The 22,603-nt window shown below is 38.8% G+C and overlaps 2 protein-coding genes across 2 annotated transcripts in view; both read right to left on the reverse strand.

Moving 5' to 3' along the window:
• The window catches only part of cdk8 (cyclin-dependent kinase 8), a 1,217,851-nt gene that overhangs the window by 197,246 nt on the left and 998,002 nt on the right, over window positions 1-22,603 (reverse strand). The gene's annotated exons all lie outside the window — the stretch shown is intronic.
• rasl11a (RAS-like, family 11, member A) lies at window positions 12,957-17,237 on the reverse strand. The gene is made up of 4 exons (XM_028799500.2): window positions 16,772-17,237; window positions 15,888-15,944; window positions 15,725-15,801; window positions 12,957-13,622 (listed from the first exon to the last, which is right to left on the reverse strand). Exons 1-4 carry the CDS (start codon window positions 16,890-16,892, stop codon window positions 13,152-13,154), a joined length of 726 nt encoding a protein of 241 aa, XP_028655333.1. The 5' UTR covers window positions 16,893-17,237; the 3' UTR covers window positions 12,957-13,151.

Below are 22,603 nucleotides of genomic sequence, written 5' to 3' on the forward strand. Positions count from 1 at the left end.
GCCTTCCCGGCCTTACGCGGCCAGTTGTCTTACTTCACTGGTCACTCCCGCTACATGAAAACTCAGCGGGAGTGACCACTACTACTACTCTCGGGTATCGGCCCAACACCCAGGCTTCCCGTACAGCTGCAATGTGAGCCTGCACTCACTCTCTCGCTCTCCCGCACCGGCTCTCTCTCTCTATCTCCCCTGCTTCTTGTTCTCCAGCAATCTAAGTCTTTCTTTCTCTCTTTCCTTTCTTTTTTTATTTCCCTCAGCCGGCTCACGCTTCTATATATCAAGAGGGCATGGCAGCTGCAGCAAATTAGCAGTCCCAGGAACAATCACGGATGTGGGCGGTCTCTCACCTGTGCACTTAGGTGAGAAATGCCCACAAATCGCCCTGAGAACTGCTTCAGCCACACAACCACCACGCCCCCTCGCTAAGCCGCGAGCGCGGTGATTATTTATTTTACAAACTGTCCTTTGATGAGAGCTGTGGACCTGCTATACCACAAGCTGTCTATTGCAACTCATTGTATTTTGGTGTTAGTCCTCTTTAGCTTGTCAGCAGTTGGTTCAAAATGCAGCAGCTAGGTTATTAACAAGCATCCAAAAGAGGAAACAAGTCACATGTTTGAAATTGTGTAGTATTTAGTTTTTTTGTTGTGTGGTGGTTTACCCCTAAAAATGTATTAGGCTACCAACACCAGTGATGACAAAAATGTCAGTCTAACTAAAGTTAGAACATTAGGCAATCTAGATGAGAACAGGCCATGCAGCCAAACAAAGCTTGCCAGTCCTATCCACTTAATTATTCTAAAAAACATTGTCTAGTTTTAAAAGTCCCTAAAGTCTTACTGTCTACCACACTACTTGGTAGTTTATTCCACGTGTTTATGGTTCTCTTTGTGAAGACAAACTTCTTAATGTTTGTGTGAAATTTACCCTTAACAAGTTTCCAACTGAACTCATTTTAAAATAACAGCCTCGGTCCACTCTACTAATTCTCTTCGTAGGTTTAAATACTTCAGCCATGTCTCCTCTTAATCTTCTTTTGCTTAAACTGAAAAGGCTCAGCTCTTCTAATCTGTTCTCACAACTCATCACCTGTAGCCCTGTAATCAGCCTAGTCACTCTTCTCTGGACTTTGTCCAGTGCTGCTATGTCATTTTTGTAGCCTGGAGACCAAAACTGTACACAGTACTCCAGATGAGGCCTCACCAGTGTGTTACAATTCTTCAGCATAACCTCCTTGGACTTGAACTCTACACCTTGTGTTATATAACAAAACATTCTGTTAGCCTGCTTAATGTGTTTTGAACACTGTCTGGCAATTGATAGTTTAGAGTCCACTACGAATCTCAGAATGATGTCTATGAATTTACACCAAAAGCATGAGTGGAAATGAATATTAATACATTTCTAAGTTTTGTGCAATGTGCAAAGTACTAAGTCACATTGTACATACAGTGGTGTGAAAAACTATTTGCCCCCTTCCTGATTTCTTATTCTTTTGCATGTTTGTCACACAAAATGTTTCTGATCATCAAACACATTTAACCATTAGTCAAATATAACACAAGTAAACACAAAATGCAGTTTGTAAATGGTGGTTTTTATTATTTAGGGAGAAAAAAAAATCCAAACCTACATGGCCCTGTGTGAAAAAGTAATTGCCCCCTGAACCTAATAACTGGTTGGGCCACCCTTAGCAGCAATAACTGCAATCAAGCGTTTGCGATAACTTGCAATGAGTCTTTTACAGCGCTCTGGAGGAATTTTGGCCCACTCATCTTTGCAAAATTGTTGTAATTCAGCTTTATTTGAGGGTTTTCTAGCACGAACCGCCTTTTTAAGGTTATGCCATAGTATCTCAATTGGATTCAGGTCAGGACTTTGACTAGGTCACTCCAAAGTCTTCATTTTGTTTTTCTTCTGCCATTCAGAGGTGGATTTGCTGGTGTGTTTTGGGTCATTGTCCTGTTGCAGCACCCAAGATCGCTTCAGCTTGAGTTGACGAACAGATGGCCGGACATTCTCCTTCAGGATTTTTTGGTAGACAGTAGAATTCATGGTTCCATCTATCACAGCAAGCCTTCCAGGTCCTGAAGCAGCAAAACAACCCCAGACCATCACACTACCACCACCATATTTTACTGTTGGTATGATGTTCTTTTTCTGAAATGCTGTGTTCCTTTTACGCCAGATGTAACGGGACATTTGCCTTCCAAAAAGTTCAACTTTTGACTCATCAGTCCACAAGGTATTTTCCCAAAAGTCTTGGCAATCATTGAGATGTTTCTTAGCAAAATTGAGACGAGCCCTAATGTTCTTTTTGCTTAACAGTGGTTTGCGTCTTGGAAATCTGCCATGCAGGCCGTTTTTGCCCAGTCTCTTTCTTATGGTGGAGTCGTGAACACTGACCTTAATTGAGGCAAGTGAGGCCTGCAGTTCTTTAGACGTTGTCCTGGGGTCTTTTGTGACCTCTCGGATGAGTCGTCTCTGCGCTCTTGGGGTAATTTTGGTCGGCCGGCCACTCCTGGGAAGGTTCACCACTGTTCCATGTTTTTGCCATTTGTGGATAATGGCTCTCACTGTGGTTCGCTGGAGTCCCAAAGCTTTAGAAATGGCTTTATAACCTTTACCAGACTGATAGATCTCAATTACTTCTGTTCTCATTTGTTCCTGAATTTCTTTGGATCTTGGCATGATGTCTAGCTTTTGAGGTGCTTTTGGTCTACTTCTCTGTGTCAGGCAGCTCCTATTTAAGTGATTTCTTGATTGAAACAGGTGTGGCAGTAATCAGGCCTGGGGGTGGCTACGGAAATTGAACTCAGGTGTGATACACCACAGTTAGGTTATTTTTTAACAAGGGGGCAATTACTTTTTCACACAGGGCCATGTAGGTTTGGATTTTTTTTCTCCCTAAATAATAAAAACCATCATTTAAAAACTGCATTTTGTGTTTACTTGTGTTATATTTGACTAATGGTTAAATGTGTTTGATGATCAGAAACATTTTGTGTGACAAACATGCAAAAGAATAAGAAATCAGGAAGGGGGCAAATAGTTTTTCACACCACTGTAAGTAATAAATGTGAATCAAGATAATGGTGACAGCTACTCCAACATAGTGAGATGTACAGGTCCATGCTCCCAGTAAATTGCATCGCAAAAAATCAATCAATTGGTCACTTAAAAGTGTTCTATTCTTTAAGCTCCAAGGAAGAAGTGAAAATTTCAGGCTACACGTATGCAAACAAAAGTAGAGCAAGAACATTGCAGGGTCGAAGGGCCTCTTCAAGCAAACTGGAAAAAGGCTAGTGGTGCTAGGAATAAAGAAAATTTCACATTCTTCACAATAAGAAACTGCTTGAGTACATCAGTAGAAATTGGAAAATTTTCATTTTGATACTTAAGTGAATTTTCTATAAATATTTTGTCAGTACTTTATAATATTGTAGTGTATTTACAACTTACTTAATTTTTGCACAAGAGCACCTTCTGCTTGGAGATGAAGGGGAAGTGCCTGACTTGCCATTAATGAAGAGACACCACTTCTCCTTTGTCTTAGTAAGCTTAAAACTAGTGGCAGGGAGAGATGGAACTTGTGGACAGTAATACACAGGTCTTATGTTTTCTTTATTTTAGATTCACATAAGTGGTTGATTGATCTCATTAAAGTACCTTTATACCAACATGCCTACAGTACACCTCTTTTCCTAGACTAAAGAGGCATTTGAATAGCTATGGTACTTATTTATTATTTATTTTTTATTTTTTTCAGTGGGTGATGCCTAAACATATATAGACATTTTGAAAAGAACGTTTCAGAACATAATAGAACAGCTTATAATAAAGTGACTGTTCTCTCAGCATAGTACATGAAATTGCTAGGTTTGTAGTACACAGAAAAACATCAAATGCAACGAAGGTCTTCCTTTCCTGGAATGCATCCATACTAAATAGCAAACAAATATATACATGTTTATTGAGTGTTGATGTTCTTCTTTCATGTACACCATTTATTCCATTTGGAAGGCAAAAGGAAATAAGTTGTATTGTATGTTGAATGCAATAAACCATATTCAATAAGTAAAGCAGATTGAATCAATTTGCAATGAATTTTATAACTAAACAGTACATTGTTCAGCTGTCATCTGCACTTTCCTGGAAAAGAGCAAATCGCTGGTCTAAAGTGAGCTAGTTTGATCTCCTGCAGTTTTTTGTGTGCATTATGTCAGTTTATCTGTCAATCATTTTTCATTCATTCATGTTCTAAACCTACTTATTTAAATGCCAATTCTGTACCCAGAAGAAAGCCCCTGTGGACTTTACAAGGACAGGTGAGCTCCAGAGAGACAGTATTCAGGTCCACACTTGACCGAGCCTCAATTTCAAACAATTTTAGTTGCTCTTTTCTTGCATATTCAAAGGGAGCTTTAAATATTATGATGAATTATATTTTTAATCATAAATATTTTGGGACATGCATGTAAAATTGTATTTGCTTTATGCTATTCCACTTGTCATTAAATAACAAACTCACTTTTGTGATGCTGCTGCAGAGAACCCTACACCCATTGTGCTTCCCGTGAGTCATTGTCTTCCAGGAGTTTGTCATTGTCAACCTGACTTTGTGAGTTTTGTACACAGTAACATATCTTTGAACTGACTGAGTGTTGCCATTAAATAAAGTTTTGATGAATTCTATAAACAACAAATATATAGCACTCGTAATGAATCAAATAAAACATCCTCATTTTTCAAGCAATAATACATAATTAATGACTGTGATTATTGCTTGCATGACACAACAACACACTCAATAAGCAGATAAATATGAACTTTTACAAGACTGATTCCTAACCTTGGCTGGTTCCTGTGTTAACACTAATGGGAATGGGCACCAGCTTGCCAAGATCCATCATGAAAAATTAGACAGAAAATAAACAGAAGGATAGATGGATTTATTTACATCATGGATGGCAATTATAGAAGCACTTTGGGCTAGACATGTGTGAAGAGCACCATTCTAAGAATAGTGTTTTTGTGGCTCGAAATTCCTGTGATGCCCCAGGTGCCCAAAGCTTTGGACTCACCCATTTCCTGGACATTGAGAGTCATCTACTAAGGATGGAGCTGGACAATGAAGACACAAACAGCGATGTTAGTGCAAAAGTGTTTAATGTATTCAAAACAATCAGTGTACACAGAAAAGTGCAATTCTTCAATAAATAACACTCTATAAAAACAATGCATTTTTGGGATTTAAAAACCAATCAATAAGTACAATGAACAGATTAAAATCCAGGATAAAATAAAGTCAGAACTGGCTTAATTCCTTCTTGAATCCCTTCTCCCTGTTCTCAGCCCCCGGGTCTTGCAGCTGGCTGAGACACCAATGAGCCTGTTCAACTATCTTCAGATTTTATCCCAGCCACTGGTCACTTGCCTTTGGTGTAGCAGGACCACTGGAGATCTCAGTCACTCCTGCACTTCCTGATACTCAAAAGGAGTGACCTCCACCTGAGTGACATTCATCTTGTTCAATCAGAGGGCCATCTGACCACCTCTCTTCTTTTCCTCCACACAGATACACTTCCCGATTCTGCCACTGTCTCGATCTCTTCGTTCTATATTTCTTCCCACTTCCTATCCTACTCAGTCCTTTTTCGTACCTTGTGAGTGCAGATGCTTCCATTAATGGCCCACAGAGCATCAATGGGAAATGGTTGTGCTGATTGTGCTTGCACGTTAATAAGCAATCAGCCAATCTCTCCATTAAACAATGTGGGGTTGAATGGCTTTTCGTCCACTCACGCCTACACCCCCAAAGTCTCAGTAGCACTGATTAAAAACCAAATACTGCACTGCCACGGACCCCTGAAATGCTATACCACAGTTCCATAGACTGCATTACCTGCTATAGCTCCACTGGTGTGTCCAAAGAATATTAAAGCATATGGGCCTCTTGAGTTCAGATGTCATTTCCTAAGAAGACATTAGCAACAAGATCTCAACTCTCATTCTTCCCTTGGTTGAATGATGATATTCCTCTCACTGCTGAGATGACACTCTAATCGAAGACTTCCTGAGTTGTGTAAGGATATGAATATTCAATCTTGACTGAGGTCAGGAGGAATAATGACTTCCTGTTGCTGATGCTTTTCCTTTTGTCTTTTCAAATCTGATTACTGTCATTCCAGTGAGGTAATTAGATATTAAATCCATCCGAGTGCTTAAGGCTTTTTTGAAGAAATGAGGGAACCACTTGAACCATTTCCACACAATTCACTCTACAAAATAACATGTCTTGCTAAGCTGATTTCAGAATCTGACAAGCACATTAGAAGAAAGTGCATCTTAAGTGTTAGCTACCCGAGAAGTTCATAAGGTCACTCGTAAGACTTAGATGAGTATATGTAAGTGTGCACGTGAGATTTCACCTCATGACTCTGTCCCGTTGGCTTATCATCATCCTAATGCACGTAACGTTTTTACCAGCAGGGCCAAAACTCAAACGGTTTTTGCCATATGCTATTTAATGTAGTTGGGAATTAAAATGTTCTACATCAGCTTGCAGATCTCAATTGGAAAAAAATCCTGCTGGATATCTATACTGATATGGACTGAGTAATGTGTTAGGAATGAAAGGATGCCACATTGCTTGATGGAAATGAAAATTATCAACCTACAGAGAGCATAATTTAAAGACACCCTGAAAATCAAAGTGAAAAAATGATGTGACAGGCTTAGTCCAATTTGCAAAAATTTCATTTCAGCAACTCAAAATCGTACTCAGTAGTTTGTATGGCCCCCACCTGCTTGTATGCATGCCCGACAATGTTGGGGGCATGCTTCTAATGAGACGACGGGTGGTGTCCTGGGAGATCTCCTCCCAGATCTGAACCAGGGCATCACTGAACTCCTGGACAGTTTGAGGTGCAACCTGGCGGTGTCGGATGGACCGAAACATAATGTCCCAGAGGTGTTCTATTGGATTTAGGTCAGGCGAGCGTGGGGGCCAGTCAATGGTATCAATTCCTTTATCCTCCAGGAACTGCCTGCATACTCTTGCCACATGAGGCCGGGCATTGTCGTGCATCAGGAGGAACCCATGGCCCACTGCACCAGCATAGGGTCTGACAATGGGTCCAAGGATTTCATCCCAATACCTAATGGCAGTCAAGGTGCCATTGTCTAGCCTGTAGAGTTCTATGCGTCCCTCCATTTATATGTCTCCCCAGACTATCACTTACCCATATTCTGCTTCAAAATTTATAGATACTTTGAGTAAGTCGAGTGTAATTGTGGAAAACCATTTAGATCAGTTAACATCAAATGTAAACATGGAAAACAATTTAGATGAGCTAACATCACATTATAATGTGACCTTGAGAGATGCTCTGGACACAGTGGCTCCCCTTAAAACAAAAGTGATCAAAGCACATAGAAACTCTCCCTGGTTTAATGAAAACACTCGAGCTCTTAAATTAGAGTGTCGAAAACTGGAACGCAGATGGAGAACAACAAAGCTACAGGTCTTTCAAATTGCATGGACAGAGAGTGTTAATAAATATAAAAAAGCCCTCTTTAAAGCTCGGTCAGAATATTATTCTACATTAATAGATAGCAATAATAAAAATCCCCAGGCACTGTTTAGAACAGTGACTAAATTAACAAATGGAAATTCAGATCAACAGTGCAAAATACCAACAGACATTAGCAGTACAGACTTTATTAACTTCTTCAATGAGAAAATTAAAAATATAAGATCCCAGATCTCTGCATCACAGTACAAACCAAATACTAGCTTAGCAGACCCTGTCTCACATTGCACTCAGCACTTTAGTAATTTTAATCCTGTAACTGAGCAGGAAGTCTTAAGTTTAATTTCTAAAATGAAGCCCACTACTTGTTCCCTAGATCCAGTGCCAACAAAACTAGTAAAAAGTGCAATGGATGTTCTTGCAGCGCCTATCCTAAACATTATCAATAGTTCATTATTGCATGGCACAGTACCTGATACACTAAAAGTGTCAGTCATTAAACCATTACTTAAAAAGTCAGACCTTGACCCACATATACTAAATAATTATAGGCCTATTTCAAATTTACCGTTTCTCTCTAAAATACTAGAAAAAGTAGTCGCCAGTCAGCTTCAGACACACCTTATGCATTACAATTTATTTGAGAAATTCCAGTCTGGTTTTCGCACTGGTCATAGTACAGAAACGGCACTAACACGGGTTGTAAATGACATTCTGATATCCTCCGATGAAGGAAACTCCACTGTAATTATGTTGTTGGACTTAAGTGCAGCATTTGACACCATCGACCATTCTATTTTACTGCACAGGCTAGAAAATGATGTTGGGCTTACAGGCACCGTGCTCACTTGGTTTAGTTCTTACTTATCAAATCGATTCCAATATGTACATAAATGTGCTGACAGTACTCCATCATTATACACAGAAGTTCAATATGGTGTCCCGCAGGGCTCAGTACTGGGACCTTTACTGTTTTCACTGTACATGCTTCCACTGGGATCTCTCATTAGGAAACATAATGTTAATTTTCACTCGTATGCAGATGGCACCCAGTTATACCTTTCATTTAAATCAAATGAAGTTTCTCCAATGTTGTCTTTAATTAGTTGTGTTAGTGAATTAAAGGAGTGGATGAATAAGAACTACTTGTCTTTAAATACAGATAAAACAGAGATGTTAATTGTTGGAGGGAATGATGCTGATCACAACAATATTTTGTCATCATTTAACTCAGTGGGAATCCCAGTCAATTTTACTGAATCAGCCCGCAATCTAGGAGTTATCTTTAACTCTAGCATGTCATTTAAAGCGCATATTACAAAGTTGTCCAAAGCATGTTTCTTCCATCTTAAAAATGTTAGGAAATTAAGGCGCTTTTTAAATAAACAGGATTCTGAGAAACTAATTCATGCATTTATCTCTACTAGGATTGACTACTGCAATGCGGTGTTCACTGGATGTTCAAACTGTTCTTTATACAGCCTCCAGTTAATCCAAAATGCGGCTGTGAGAATTATTACAAGAACAAGAAAATACGAACACATAACTCCAGTTCTTAAATCCTTACACTGGCTCCCGGTTAAGTTTAGGGCAGATTTCAAAATCCTTCTTTTAACATATAAAGCATTAAATGGTTGAGGTCCAGCTTACTTGTCTGAACTTATCATGACTTACAAACCAGAGCGCACATTAAGATCTCAAGATGCCGGTCTGCTTATGATTCCAAGGATTAATAAAATAACAGTGGGAGGTCGAGCTTTTAGTTACAGGGCCCCTAAACTGTGGAATGGTCTGCCTGCTACTATAAGAGATGCCCCTTCGGTCTCAGCTTTTAAATCCCGGCTGAAGACTCACTACTTCAGTTTAGCATATCCTGACTCGAGCTGCTGATTAACTGTACAGACTGCATCTCTGTTGTTAGTCATTAGCACTTAAACATAAGTAACATGACAGTTATAATTATATACTAACCCTCACTTATTCTGTTTTTCTTCTCAGTACTCAAATGTGGCACTTGGTGCCATGGCCCACCTGCCAAGTTGTTTTGCCTGCCTAAGGAAAAGTCATCCCAGATGGAGGATCGCAGGAATCGTGGGAGAGAGGGGTCCTTTCATCGGATTGGCTGGCCCAGCACTGTTTCAGCTGTGGAATGGCCAAATGGGGGAGGCAGCTTGAAGGATGAGGTCTCCAGGACTCTATACAAATCCAAATCTTATTATGGGATATATCATCTACTGTTAAATTCTGCTCTGTACTTCTAAAATTTATATTTTTTATTTCTTACTATATTGAGAAATTGTTCTGTTCTGTGTACTGTACTGTATTGCATTGTATTGACCCCCTTCTTTTGACATCCACTGCACGCCCAATCTACCTGGAAAGGGGTCTCTCTTTGAACTGCCTTTCCCAAGGTTTCTTCCATTTTTCCCTACTAGGTTTTTTTTTTGGGAGTTTTTCCTTGTCTTCTTAGAGAGTCAAGGCTGAGGGGCTGTCAAGAGGCAGGGCCTGTTAAAGCCCATTGCGGCACTTCCTGTGTGATTTTGGGCTATACAAAAATAAACTGTATTGTAAACTGTACCCACCACCAAACTGGTCATGCTGAACGATGTTACAGGCAGCATAACATTCTCCATGGCTTCTCCAGACCCTTTCACGTCTGTCACATGAGCTGAACCTGCTCTCATCTGTGAAAAGCAAAGGGCGCCAGTGGTGGACTTGCCAATTCTGGTATTCTATGGCAAATGCCAATTGAGCTCCACGGTGCCGAGCAGTGAGCACAGGGCCAACTAGAGGATGTCGAGCCCTCATGCCACATTCATGAAATCCGTTTCTGGTTGTTTGGTCAGAGACATTCGGACCAGTGGCCTAACGGAGGTCATTTTGTAGGGCTCTGGCAGTGCTCATCCTGTTCCTCCCTGCCCAAAGGAGCAGATACCGGTCCTGCTGATGGGTTAAGGGCCTACTACGGCCCTGTCCAGCTCTCCTAGAATAACTGCCTGTCTCCTGGAATCACCTCCATGCCCTAGAGACTGTGCTGGGAGACACAGCAAACCTTCTGGTAATGGCACATATTGATGTGCCATCCTGGAGAAGTTGGACTACCTGTGCAACCTCTGTAGGGTCCAAGTATCGCCTCATGCTACCAGTACTGACACTGACTGAAGCCAAATGCAAAACTAGTGAAAAAACAGTCAGAAAAGATGAGGAGTAAAAATGTCAGTGTCCTCCTCCTGTTAAACCATTCCTGTTTTGGGGGTCGTCTCATTGTTGCCCCTCTAGTGCACCTGTTGTTAATTTCATTAACACCTAAGCAGCTGAAACTGATTAACAACCCCGTCTGCTACTTAACTGACCAGATCAATATGCCAGAAGTTTCATTGACTTGATGCTATACTCTGAATAAAAAGTGTTCCTTTAATTTTTTTTGAGCAGCATACATTTACTTAATGATCACATACTTTATTTTACTATACAGTGCCAATAATAAGATTTATCTTTTAATTATTTTAATAACTAAAGTCATTTGCCGCCCTGTTTGTCTTGTTCAGGTGACAAGAGTAGCCAGAGCCACCTGTCATGCAGAATAATAAATATTAGACAATAACCTGGATAGAATGCCATAAGGTCAAGATGCAACTAAATTTAGGATGTAATCAAGGTTATGAAAATTGGTTTGACCTTTGTGCTTTCTTTCAAAATACTTTCAGTTAACAACCATCTTGACAAAACAGTTGGTAAAAGTTTTTAGTTTACAGATTTATAAGTACTGTAGCTATTAAAAACCACAGCAAGCTGAGCTAGTTATTTCTTCACACAGAGAACCATAGATCCATCCATCCATTTTCCAAACTGCTGAATCCGAACACAGGGTCACGGGGGTCTGCTGGAGCCAATCCCTGCCAACACAGGGCACAAGGCAGGAAGCAATCCCGGGCAGGGTGCCAACCCACCGCAGGAGAACCATAGATACATTGTATAATTTACCAAATAGTCAGTCCATTCCATCCATCCATCTTCTAAAGTCACTTCATCCTGAGCAGGTTCAGTGGGATTCTGGAGCCTCCACCAGCAAGCATAGGGCACAAGGCAGGAACATTCCCTAGGCAGGGCAACCAGTCCATTACTGGGTGAACACACAGACACACACACGCTCACACACTAAGTCCAATTGAGTGTCAATAATCCCCCCAATCTTCATGTCTTTGTGGTAGACAATAAGAATTTAGGGACCTTCAAATATCAGTTCAGTGTTATCATGAAGAAATTAGATTAATAGGATTGCTGAGTTTTGTTGGCCTGAATAGCCTGTTTTCATCAAAACTGGTCTAATGTTATAATGTATTTATGATCAAAAAATACCTTTGTTTCTCTTTGTGTCAGCAATTTCATATCTATATTTAATCCAATGCAGCAATGAGTTTAATCACCCTGCAGTTTGGTGATCCATCTGCCCATCCACTTTCTGTGCCCACATTTTTCAAGTTTAGGCCTTGGAGAACAGCAGCATCAGGCATAAAACTGATCCAACCGTGACTGGAACACCAGTTCCTAATTTGGATGAACACACTTCCAAAAAACTGAAAATAGGTGTCCTTAAAGATAGGTGTGGATCTTTCCCATTGTTTATTCAGGATTTGTGTTATTCATAACTCTTTGTCATGGCTGAGAAGGACATATTGATGTAGTTTTTGAATTATTAATTGAAGACCTTGAGACCTCCTTAACAAACATAAGCCTGTTTTTGCAATACTGCCAAAAGAAAGTCATTTTAATTGTAATTAATAGTTTAGCAAAGTATCCTATTAACCCCTGTTCTGCATTACTTTACGTAGATTTTTCCCACAACCAGGTATTCTGCTTCTTCATTGTCAAAGAGTATAGTTGTCTTTCACAACTGGTTCAATTTTTGTATTAATGTCTTTATGTGGCATATTTCAAGATGGTCTATGCTACCACTAAAAACCATGAAAATGCAACTACTGAATTTAAAACAACTGAAGTTATATATTATCTAAAATTGGAAAAGAATCAAATTCTCACTTAGAGGATCTGTACAAATTTTTTTCAAATCCTGGCAGGATCTAATCAATAACAATTTAGAATAAGCATTTAAATTGCGGAAGCAGATTCTCTTCTCCCTGTTTTATTCTATTTATTTTGATTCATTTATTTATTTACATATTTTTACTATTACTAAGGTTTTACTCTGCTGAACTAGCTCTCTTTCTCATGGGTAGGGGTTGATTTGTTTTAAACCTAGTTTCATAAAACTTGACTTACTTACATGGAATGTTATTTGATTTTAATAAAATTAATAAATTAAAAAAAAATTAAAACAGATACAGTTTCCAGATGATTTTGCAAGTAGATAAATGTAACACACCTCCACACCAAACAGAATTATAGAAGCATCACAAAACATTTTTCCCATCATATATTTTATTATATTTGCACTTTTTGGAGAGAATACAAACTTTGTTAGTGCCACCAAGTAATATAGTTGGAAAGTTAAAATTACAGTACAAAAATAAAAAGTCAATCTCTGGAAATAAAAATATTCCTCTTTATCATCGCATCACCTCAGTCTGCTACAAACGTCTCTTGTGCCACTGCACATCACAAAGTGCCGGTGGATTTCACTTTAGAAGATAATGCCTGCTTAAACCGTCTTTTTAGGTCTTGCATGTTGGGGGATTTTGGCCGTGGAATGAGGGACCCTCTTCGCTTTTCTCCTGCCAGATACTGTGACTGCAGCTTACTGACTTCTTTGCACAGGTGCTGAAAGACATCGTATACATCCTCACAGTTCTCGCTGGTAGAAATTTCAGAGAAAACCGCTCCCAGCTCATTAGCCAGTTGAATCCCTTCACTGGTTTGCACCTGTCTGGCGTGAAGGAGGTCACCTTTGTTCCCAACAATGACCACTGGGACTTTGGAGTCTGGGTGAACTTTGCGGATGTGCTGGTGAAGGACTTGGATGGCCCTGTAACTATTGTAGTCTGTCATTGAATATACGAGGAGGAAGCCATCTGCCCATTCAATGTACTTACAGGTATGTTCTGAAACCAATGAACCATCACTGTCAACCTGAAGAAGAAGACACAGAGAGGAGGGGGTAAGAATAGGCAAGGAGACCAACAGACACACTGTTACAATGCATGCATATAGAGTACGTAGCTCATATGGCAGGAGTTTATCTAGTCCAGGACAAACTGTAAAGTGCTGCTTGGATACGGGTGTGGGTTTGATTTTTATAGTTTATTTTTCTATATACCTTAAGTAAGAAATTACTCAAATATAAGAGGTGCAATACCATAAAAATGGAATGCTCTACAGTGTTTATTCTATAGATAGATAGATAGATAGATAGATAGATAGATAGATAGATAGATAGATAGATAGATAGATAAGCAAAATTAACAAAAAAAGAACTAAGCCTGAGCACACAAGAAAGAAAAGATAAATATGTAAGTCTCCTAAAAAGATTATTCAAGAAGAATAATATACATTAAAAGTTTTTAACCTGTCAAAACTCCAGATCCACGTGCATCTCCTACACATTTAACCTCCCTATTCTTCACAAATTGCAATGAGTTCCCTCACCAGCTGGTACTCAACCCTGGTCCTCTCATTTACACTTCTGCTACGGACTGGAAAACGAGCTACTTAACCAGCAAAGCTAATGTCGAGCCTGTGTAGTGTAGGCAGTGAGCTTTGCTCATCCATGTATATTTGCTGTTGCTAGTAAAGTGCATTCAAGTAATGGCACACAGTAACAGATATCAGGTCCATCCTATGAGGATGGCACACTTTCACCCACTATCTATGCTCAAACCTCAGTCCTTGAAATCACCAACACACTGCAGCCAGCACACATAAGCAACGCCAACAACTAGTGAAACATTTCTACATTCTGGAGTTGCTGTCATCTACAGGATGGTGCCATTACTATTCTAGACCAGACTCACACATCAGACTGTTAAAAATATATAAAGTGTATCAACAGAGGTGCCTTCATTGCACTATACTTACACATCAAAACTATTACTATAAATATATATATATATATATATAAATATATATATATATATATATATATATACAGTATATAAAACGGATTGTGTCAGCATAGCATACATCGTAATGGTCTGCCTTGTCAGACACTGACAGAACGAGGCTGTAGCGGACAGTATAACACAAATGCCATCACTGCATACTCTTAGCAGGCTGGCACGTCCGACATTGTAATAATACGCAAGAGGTTGGCGGGATAGAACGGGTATTGCGTATACTTCATACAGTGTCTTCACTATATCATATAATGCTGCATCGACCAGAAACATGCTTGTACATTCATTGCTTTTTCTTAACCAGCTATCTAGAGGAGGGGCAGCCTATCCCAGCAAGCATCGGGCGCGAGGCAGACACAAATTCTCGAACAAGTGGCTAGTCCATCGCCTGGCAAACAAACACACACACACGCACACATATTTATATACTGTAAAAATACCAATCTAATTATATGACGTAGTAACGGCGTTTACGTGTTAGTCTGTTACGATGCAGTGATATTGTTATAGATAAGCATACAGTTTATAACAGTATCATCACAGCATTGTAACAGACTAGCATGTCAAATGAACCGTTACTACAGTATATTAATAACGTATTGATTCTAAAATATGCTGCGAATTTGTAATTATTAACGCTCCGTGGCAGTTGTTGGTATTGCGCGTGCAGCAGCGTACATATTATGATCAGACTTTAAGACGCGACCATAGCTTGTCTAAACATCTTTGAAGTCCGTGGCATTAAAATAAGGTACAACCCTGCTGCTTGTTTAAAATGATTATAACGTCACGCCTATTATGACAAAAAATGAAAAAAAAAAAAAAATCGGGAAGAGACTCCGCCCGCTCCCGATCCAAGCCTGGAAAGAGCTTGCTGACAAATGACAAATAATTTATTATAAGCTCCTGGAATGCGCTCATTTTATACGGAACAGGTGGCAAAGCATATCCAACTGCAAATATAAACAAAAATAAATGTGACGATGCCTGAATTATATGATTTGAGTAAACATATAAAACCAACGACTTTATTTCCCCGAGTTTATGCGTTTGTCTTTATCATGCCTTTCATATGAATTATTTGCCCCACTTTGAACTAAACCCTGATCTAATACTCACCTGAACACAAGGCGTGTCTTGTATTTGTACGAAGAGCTGCTCTCCTTCCAGGTGTACAAGTCTCGAATACAGATTCCCTGTAAATCACAAATCCTAATGTTAAAAAACGTTAATTTTGCAAACACGTATTGAAAGTAAACCAGCAAAGGCTCTCGTTAATTACCTGTATTGGATTCGTAGTCGCCGATGAATCTCCTGGTCAAGAAGCGCACGATCATAGCTTTAAAAGAGAACCAGAAATACAAGAAAAATGACATTAGCGATAGTCTGTGTGATTCAGAGTACGCGAAAATACGAAATTGAGCAATTAGACCGAAAGAAACGAAAATAAACTACGATTTAGGAATCAAATTGAACAGAACGGGCGCCTGAATCCATTATTTTTTATTTTAAATATCGTTTGTAGTACAGTAATCCGATTTTAAAGTATTGTTCGCTTATATTTACTTACTGAATGACAGACAACGCGTATTTGTCCTTATACTTTTTGCTCAGATTCTTTTTTGAATATTTGATATTTATGGAAAGCTTTTGGAAGATAATTCTAAATATCTTTTTTCCTACATCTTTTTTAACAACATAACTAACAAAAACTGTGAGCGTTGACGCTCGTGATTCCGAATTTAGATCAGAGCATAAATGCAAGTCTATTGGTCGTTGGTCTTCTTTTACTGTACATGCCCAGGTGTATGATTAATTTTCGAACCCATATGAATGATGATAGATGGGTGAGAGAGTGAGTGTGTCCTATGATGGACTGGAGCCCCGTCCAGGTTTGGTACACGCCTGGTCCGCGGTGTTGTCTGGACAACTCGAACTGGTTTAAAAATGGATGAGTGGACGTACATATCATTATAGTGTGTTAAAAATATTCCCGGCAATAGAAAAAGTTAACTACCAATAATCTTTTAATTGAAAGAAACTGATTATTTTATCATAAAGACAACATGCTAAGAATAATTAGTTTGAGACAGGATGATAGAAACGCATTTGCGGTGCACCATATGGCTTAATTCTGCAGTTTTTAAATTATTATTTTTTTCTTACCTGTTTTTCCCACTCCAGATGATCCCAGTACCGCGATTTTAACATCTCGGTTAATAATATAATCCGCAGACTCGGGGATGGGTGCGAGTAAGAAGTTGTTTGACATGTTCAGAGAACGCATCAGTAGCTTTGTATCCGTCCAAAAAAGAAAAAAAAGAAAGAAATAAACTGATCTACACGAAAATTTCCCCGTATAATAAATCCAGCATAAGACTGAAGTGCGGGTATATTTTTTCCAATAAGCAGTAAGAATAAACAGAAACAACGTTCCTCAGTATAAGCCACTTACAAGCTCTCAGTTTACTTCACTGTTGTAACGTTTATTCAGCTCGGCTTTTATTCTCTTGCTGAGGGCTGTTGGTGCTCAGGGATCCTCCTATTTTCAATTCGTGCAACCAATGAAGTCAAGCTGACCGTAGAATTACGTAGAAAGCGCTTTACGCCGAGACGTTACGCACCTCAGTCAATAACGTCGTCGTGCTTTGCTCTTTTTATCTTGTCTCCCAGCGGACAGAAATGCCATCAGACATCTGACGGTATTCTTCTAACGATTATCTAACGGGCCCGCGCTGCTTAATCATCAGCAGTGTACTTTTTCGGGTATCTGCCATATATGTACTTCAACGATTTAGTTAAAAGGAATGTTTTCTTTCTTTCTTTCTTTCTATCTCCTGAAAACGATGTTTATTAATCGTTTTCTCTATACATTTTTAAGTGCTTAGACTAAAACATTGTCGCAGGCAATTTGGAGTGCCAGTTCATTGCGACTCGAAGTCAATTCAGAGCGAAACAATTTAGAGCCCGTAATCAGTTCAAGCAGGTACTTGAGGGGTGTGATGAAATACCAGGAGAAACGGCGAGAACATGCAAACGCCATACAGAAAGAGAATGGGCTGGCATTCAAAGGCACATTTTAACCTTGAATGTCTTAAAATTTGCTGCACATGGCCGCAACCCTAATCAGCTTCAGAAAATGAATGATTAAATGAATATTACATAAGAAAAGATCTTATAAAATGGGGTTCATCGCTAAATTAAAACTAGCGTGATTTAAATGAAAATATGCCAAATCTATCTACTGCGGTGGGTTGGCACCCTGCCCGGGATTGGTTCCTGCCTTGTGCCCTGTGTTGGCTGGGATTGGCTCCAGCAGACCCCCGTGACCCTGTGTTCGGCTTCAGTGGGTTGGATAATGGATGGATGGATATTATCTATCTATCTATCTATCTATCTATCTATCTATCTATCTATCTATCTATCTATCTATCAAACCTAAAAACATTATTGATTTGAACAGACTTGTTTGGAAAGATATAAAAGTAGAGGCAGAGGAGGGAAGAGTTCTTTCAATGCAATTAATTGAAAAAAATCTTAACAATTATGAACATAATTTCTTAACAGACTGCTAACAATTTCAGAGTTAATTTGAAATAAAGAGCTCACTTTACAGTGATCCAGTTTGCCCCACCCTTGTGGTGTGCATGGTGGGTAAATGGACTGACAATGAATTAAACAGCTTAATGTCAATAAGCAGCCTGAGGGACTTGCCTCTGCCAGTAGGTAGGAGAAAGTAACTGTACAGAACCTGCATGAAAGATAAGAACAAGAGTGTGCTGAAAAAGATACTGGACACACCTTGGAGGAAAAAGACTGCAGTTCCTGACGGAATAAAGCTAGCTTGGAAGTTGCTGCACAAGCTACCATTGGCTAACAGGGTAGGGGATCTGCAGTGGAGATGTTGCATGGTGTACTAGCAGTGAAATCCATTTTGCCAGTAATTAGGGGGTTCTGATGGTTGTCCTTTTTGTGGGTTGAAAGAAACTGTGTTTCTCTGTTTTATATTTTGCATGAGACTACAGCCTTTTCTCCTATAATACAGTTGAAAGGTTGGGGATTGAATATAATGAATTGGGCTTTTTGTTTGGCTGGATGATAATGAAAAGAGTGGACAACAACATACGCCTCGTAAATCTCATTATTGGCTAAGCCAATGTGAAAATATGGAGAACCTCCAAAAATAAGATTAGTGGGTCTGGACTACAAGATTCAATTGTTTTTAAAAATGAAACATGAAAGCAGAAGATTAGTAGATTTCAATATAAATGCTTTATCTGTCCCCTTTTTTCTTGTTTAACGGCCGTTCTTGGTTTTAAGTAATGGGATTGGGGCCTAAATAAGAACAGAGGTTATTTCTCTTAATGAAAATGTTTTACAGTGATGGTATAATGAAAATTGTTCTGTTTTTGTTTTGTTGCTGTTGTTAAAGACTGATTTGAAAATAAAAAAATCTATCTATCTCTACAACCTTTGACTCACTCTTTCTGCCCTTGCACATTAACTACTATCCATCCATCCATCCATTTTCCAACCTGCTGAATCCGAACACAGGGTCACGGGAGTCTGATGGAGCCAATCCAAGCCAACACTGGGCATAAGGCAGGAACCAATCCTGGGCAGGGTGCCAACCCGCCGCAGTTAACTACTATCAAGTTCATTAAAGCACCACATTCTAGTTACTTCAGAATTGCAATAAATGAATGAATCATATGATTTAATTTATCAATTTAGTACAAGGAATTGCCCTTCTATCTATCCCTAACAGAATAAGAATTTTAATAAAAATGTTGACATGAAATGTGTTAGCACTGAATACAGAAACACAGCCTATATTTAATTCTGTATGTAAATGTCATTATCATTTGATGTCAGCTCCTCCACAAATATCTGTCTATTCCTGCTTGAATTTATGATAAGGCTCTTCATTAAACTTGTTGCATGTATGCATTATACTGCACCTGGTTGTAAAGTGCAGTCCACTTGGCTGTAATATTGGCAGGCACATTTATGTTTTTTCATTGCATTGATAACTATTTCCTCTTGCTGCAGTGTTAGGTATAAATAGAAGCTGATGTCATTAATGCATTAACACTTCTGTTCATATCATCCAAGTTAGTTTCACAATGGCTCACAAATTATGCCCCATCATGGGTAGTTTCAACAGAAGACGGCTACGCCACTGTCATTAATGTTGTTTGCCAGTTCTCTAGCACTTTCTTGTGAAACCCACTCTTCAAGACTTTATTTGTGATCCAACCCCCAAGTACCACCCACCCACAGTGTTACATATAGTAGTAAGATTGTAAATAAAAAAGTATTAAATCAAAAGACAGATGTAAAGGCTCTTATCTGGTTGTACTGTACGCCATGAGTCCAATGTTAGGAATGCACTAGCCATATTGAAGCAGCTCATTGTAAAGTCCTGTGTATTTCAAAGCCTTCTTCATGACTCCTTAAAATGATCAACAACGACATCCTTGTTATTCAATGGTCATGTTTCAAATTTTGATGAACATTCATTCAACTGGCAAAGTTACCCTGTTGCTAAAATTGAACTTTAAGCAGATTTCACGTCTTCATCATTCTGAAACTTGCTTTCCTACTGCATGTTGAATCCACCATGCTTTATTTTCTCTCTGTGCTGTCCCTACCTCTTTTTTTATTATTATTACACCATCTTTTAACTATAGCATGCTACTCAGTCCTGATGGGAAAGAGTTGTGTGACTGTCCTGTGGTGGACTGCTTTCCTGTTCAGGGTTCTTGCCTTGCACTCCTACTTCTAGGTTATAAGCTTTAACCCTCATCTGGATTACATGGATTTAATGGTGGATGGATAAACTTTATATTCAACAGGATTGTCAGGAATGTCTGGGCTTGACCTATTAACAGAAACACTTGCAAACTAAGGCTTAATTTGTTGACATCATCTTGATTAACAGTTGATTTAGACAATTCTAAGGTTTTACTGATATCTCTAATGGGTTTATTCTTGTTTTTCATTGTTGAACTTTCATTGGCACAGCTCTCGTGTAAATGTTGAACAACGGCAACTACAGACACCAAAGGTAGTCTAAACGTAGATTCTAGCCAAGGTATCTTATGCCTGCATTAAAGAAATACACCCAAGTAATCACAGACATCTGCCACCCCAAATATTATGGCGCCCTGAAATAGGGAGACAATGTATAAAATGTTGTATGCAAATACCCTTAAATTTAATGTGCAATTTAAACATTGATTTGTAATTTCAAACTGTGGAGCAAAAGGGTAAATCGAGGAAAAATGTGCCTTTGTCCCAAACATTATGGAGGGTACAGCATTTTGGCAATTCTGCTTATTTTACAGTACTTTGTTTTGCTTTAAATAAACCTTCAACCCGTTTCGGAGAATGGGCAATTTCATGTAAAGTCTGGGCTATGGTTGACTGAGCGCCCCACCACAGTCAATTGATGTGAAGTGTAATGTCTTCCAGATTTCTTCATCCCTCAAAGTACACAGCTGTGTGATATTAAGGCCCTAAAATTGAACAATGGACTGCCATTTCAGGAGGTATCTGGAAAATATATCTAGAAATTCAGTCATTGGGAGGAACGCACATTTAATAATCAATGGTTAAAATTGTTGTCAATTACATCAGCAAAATTAAACTGGTTATCAACTTTTATCACATCCAAGACTATGCCCAGTTACAATTTAGGGAATGGATGTGTAGGTTGTACACTGCTACAGATGCTTTGGTGATCCAAATCAATGACAGGCTGGCACAGGTCTTGTAACAAAGACGAACACTAAGGATAGGCTTAGGAGACACTTTTTAATTTAATAAGAGTAATGACATCTTTTATATGTTCTATAACTGTGATGGCCAGTAGAAATTTCTATTCTGTGTTGTGCTAAGCCACTAACATCACTTACCCTTAGAAATAGCACTGGTGGAGAGAATGATGACAAAACTGACAGTAATGCTACTGTAACTTGCTTCAAAACCTGCCTTGAAAGTACAGCAGTTTAAAAAATTTACTACTACTTTAAGGGAAGAAAGGCATCTGAGGTATTTTACATCAATACTTGCAGTCAGAAGTAATTCATATCATATACTGAATTACTTTTTGAATTTAGCATTATGCTTCCCTGTGCCAAAATTTTTGTACCATTTTAACAAGTCTCGGAATACATTGTTTTTTTTGCCTCAATAAAAATCAGGCCTCAGAATATTCCAAGCTTTAGTGTGCTGGAATACTATCTTAAGCATGCAGGTTTATTATCTGCTTAAAAGCACATGCATTTATTTGCAGTAAAGACAACATAACACAGGAACAGAATGAACTGTGCACTCACATAATGGCACTTTGAAGTTTCAGTTGGAGCTGTGGGTGCATTCTAAACAGCTGGCAGGCATTCACAAAGTTGAAGGGTATGATGGGAGAATGGATGAAGAATCTTAACTCTACACATAGGTGTAATCCAGAGACATATCCTAAAATGCCATCAACTTCCATGTTCCTGGCCTGCAACAGCTGCTGGTGGGACTGCCTGAATATATACCCTAAGGTAAATAGTATAGACTAATGGAAGGATGCCAAAGGTCCCAGAAACTAAAAAAAAAACACTGTACTTTCAGTATAAAATGTCCTTGTGTGTGACATGACAAAATAATTTTAAGGAAGCAAGCTAGACATACTTGGCTTTATCAAGCTATGAAGTTCAAATTGATATTTTGAAGGCCGGATTTGAAATTGTTACTTCAGGATAAGCTTTTATTTTTTTTTAAAGAATGTATTTGATTGGACACACCAAAGCCTGTTTTTAAGAGGGTTCATGAATTGAAAGCATATTTGAAATCTTATCATGCATGGTTAAGAACCTTCCTATCAATCAAGAACCTTACAATGGGAACCAAGCTAATTAAAACAGTATCTAAAGTGATGCAAAACAGTAAATTAGAAAATGCAATAGACAAGGATTTCCAAAAGAAAATGACTTAATTTACACA

The sequence above is a fragment of the Erpetoichthys calabaricus genome, chromosome 4, assembly GCF_900747795.2.
Source record: "Erpetoichthys calabaricus chromosome 4, fErpCal1.3, whole genome shotgun sequence".
Classification (NCBI taxonomy): domain Eukaryota; kingdom Metazoa; phylum Chordata; class Cladistia; order Polypteriformes; family Polypteridae; genus Erpetoichthys; species Erpetoichthys calabaricus.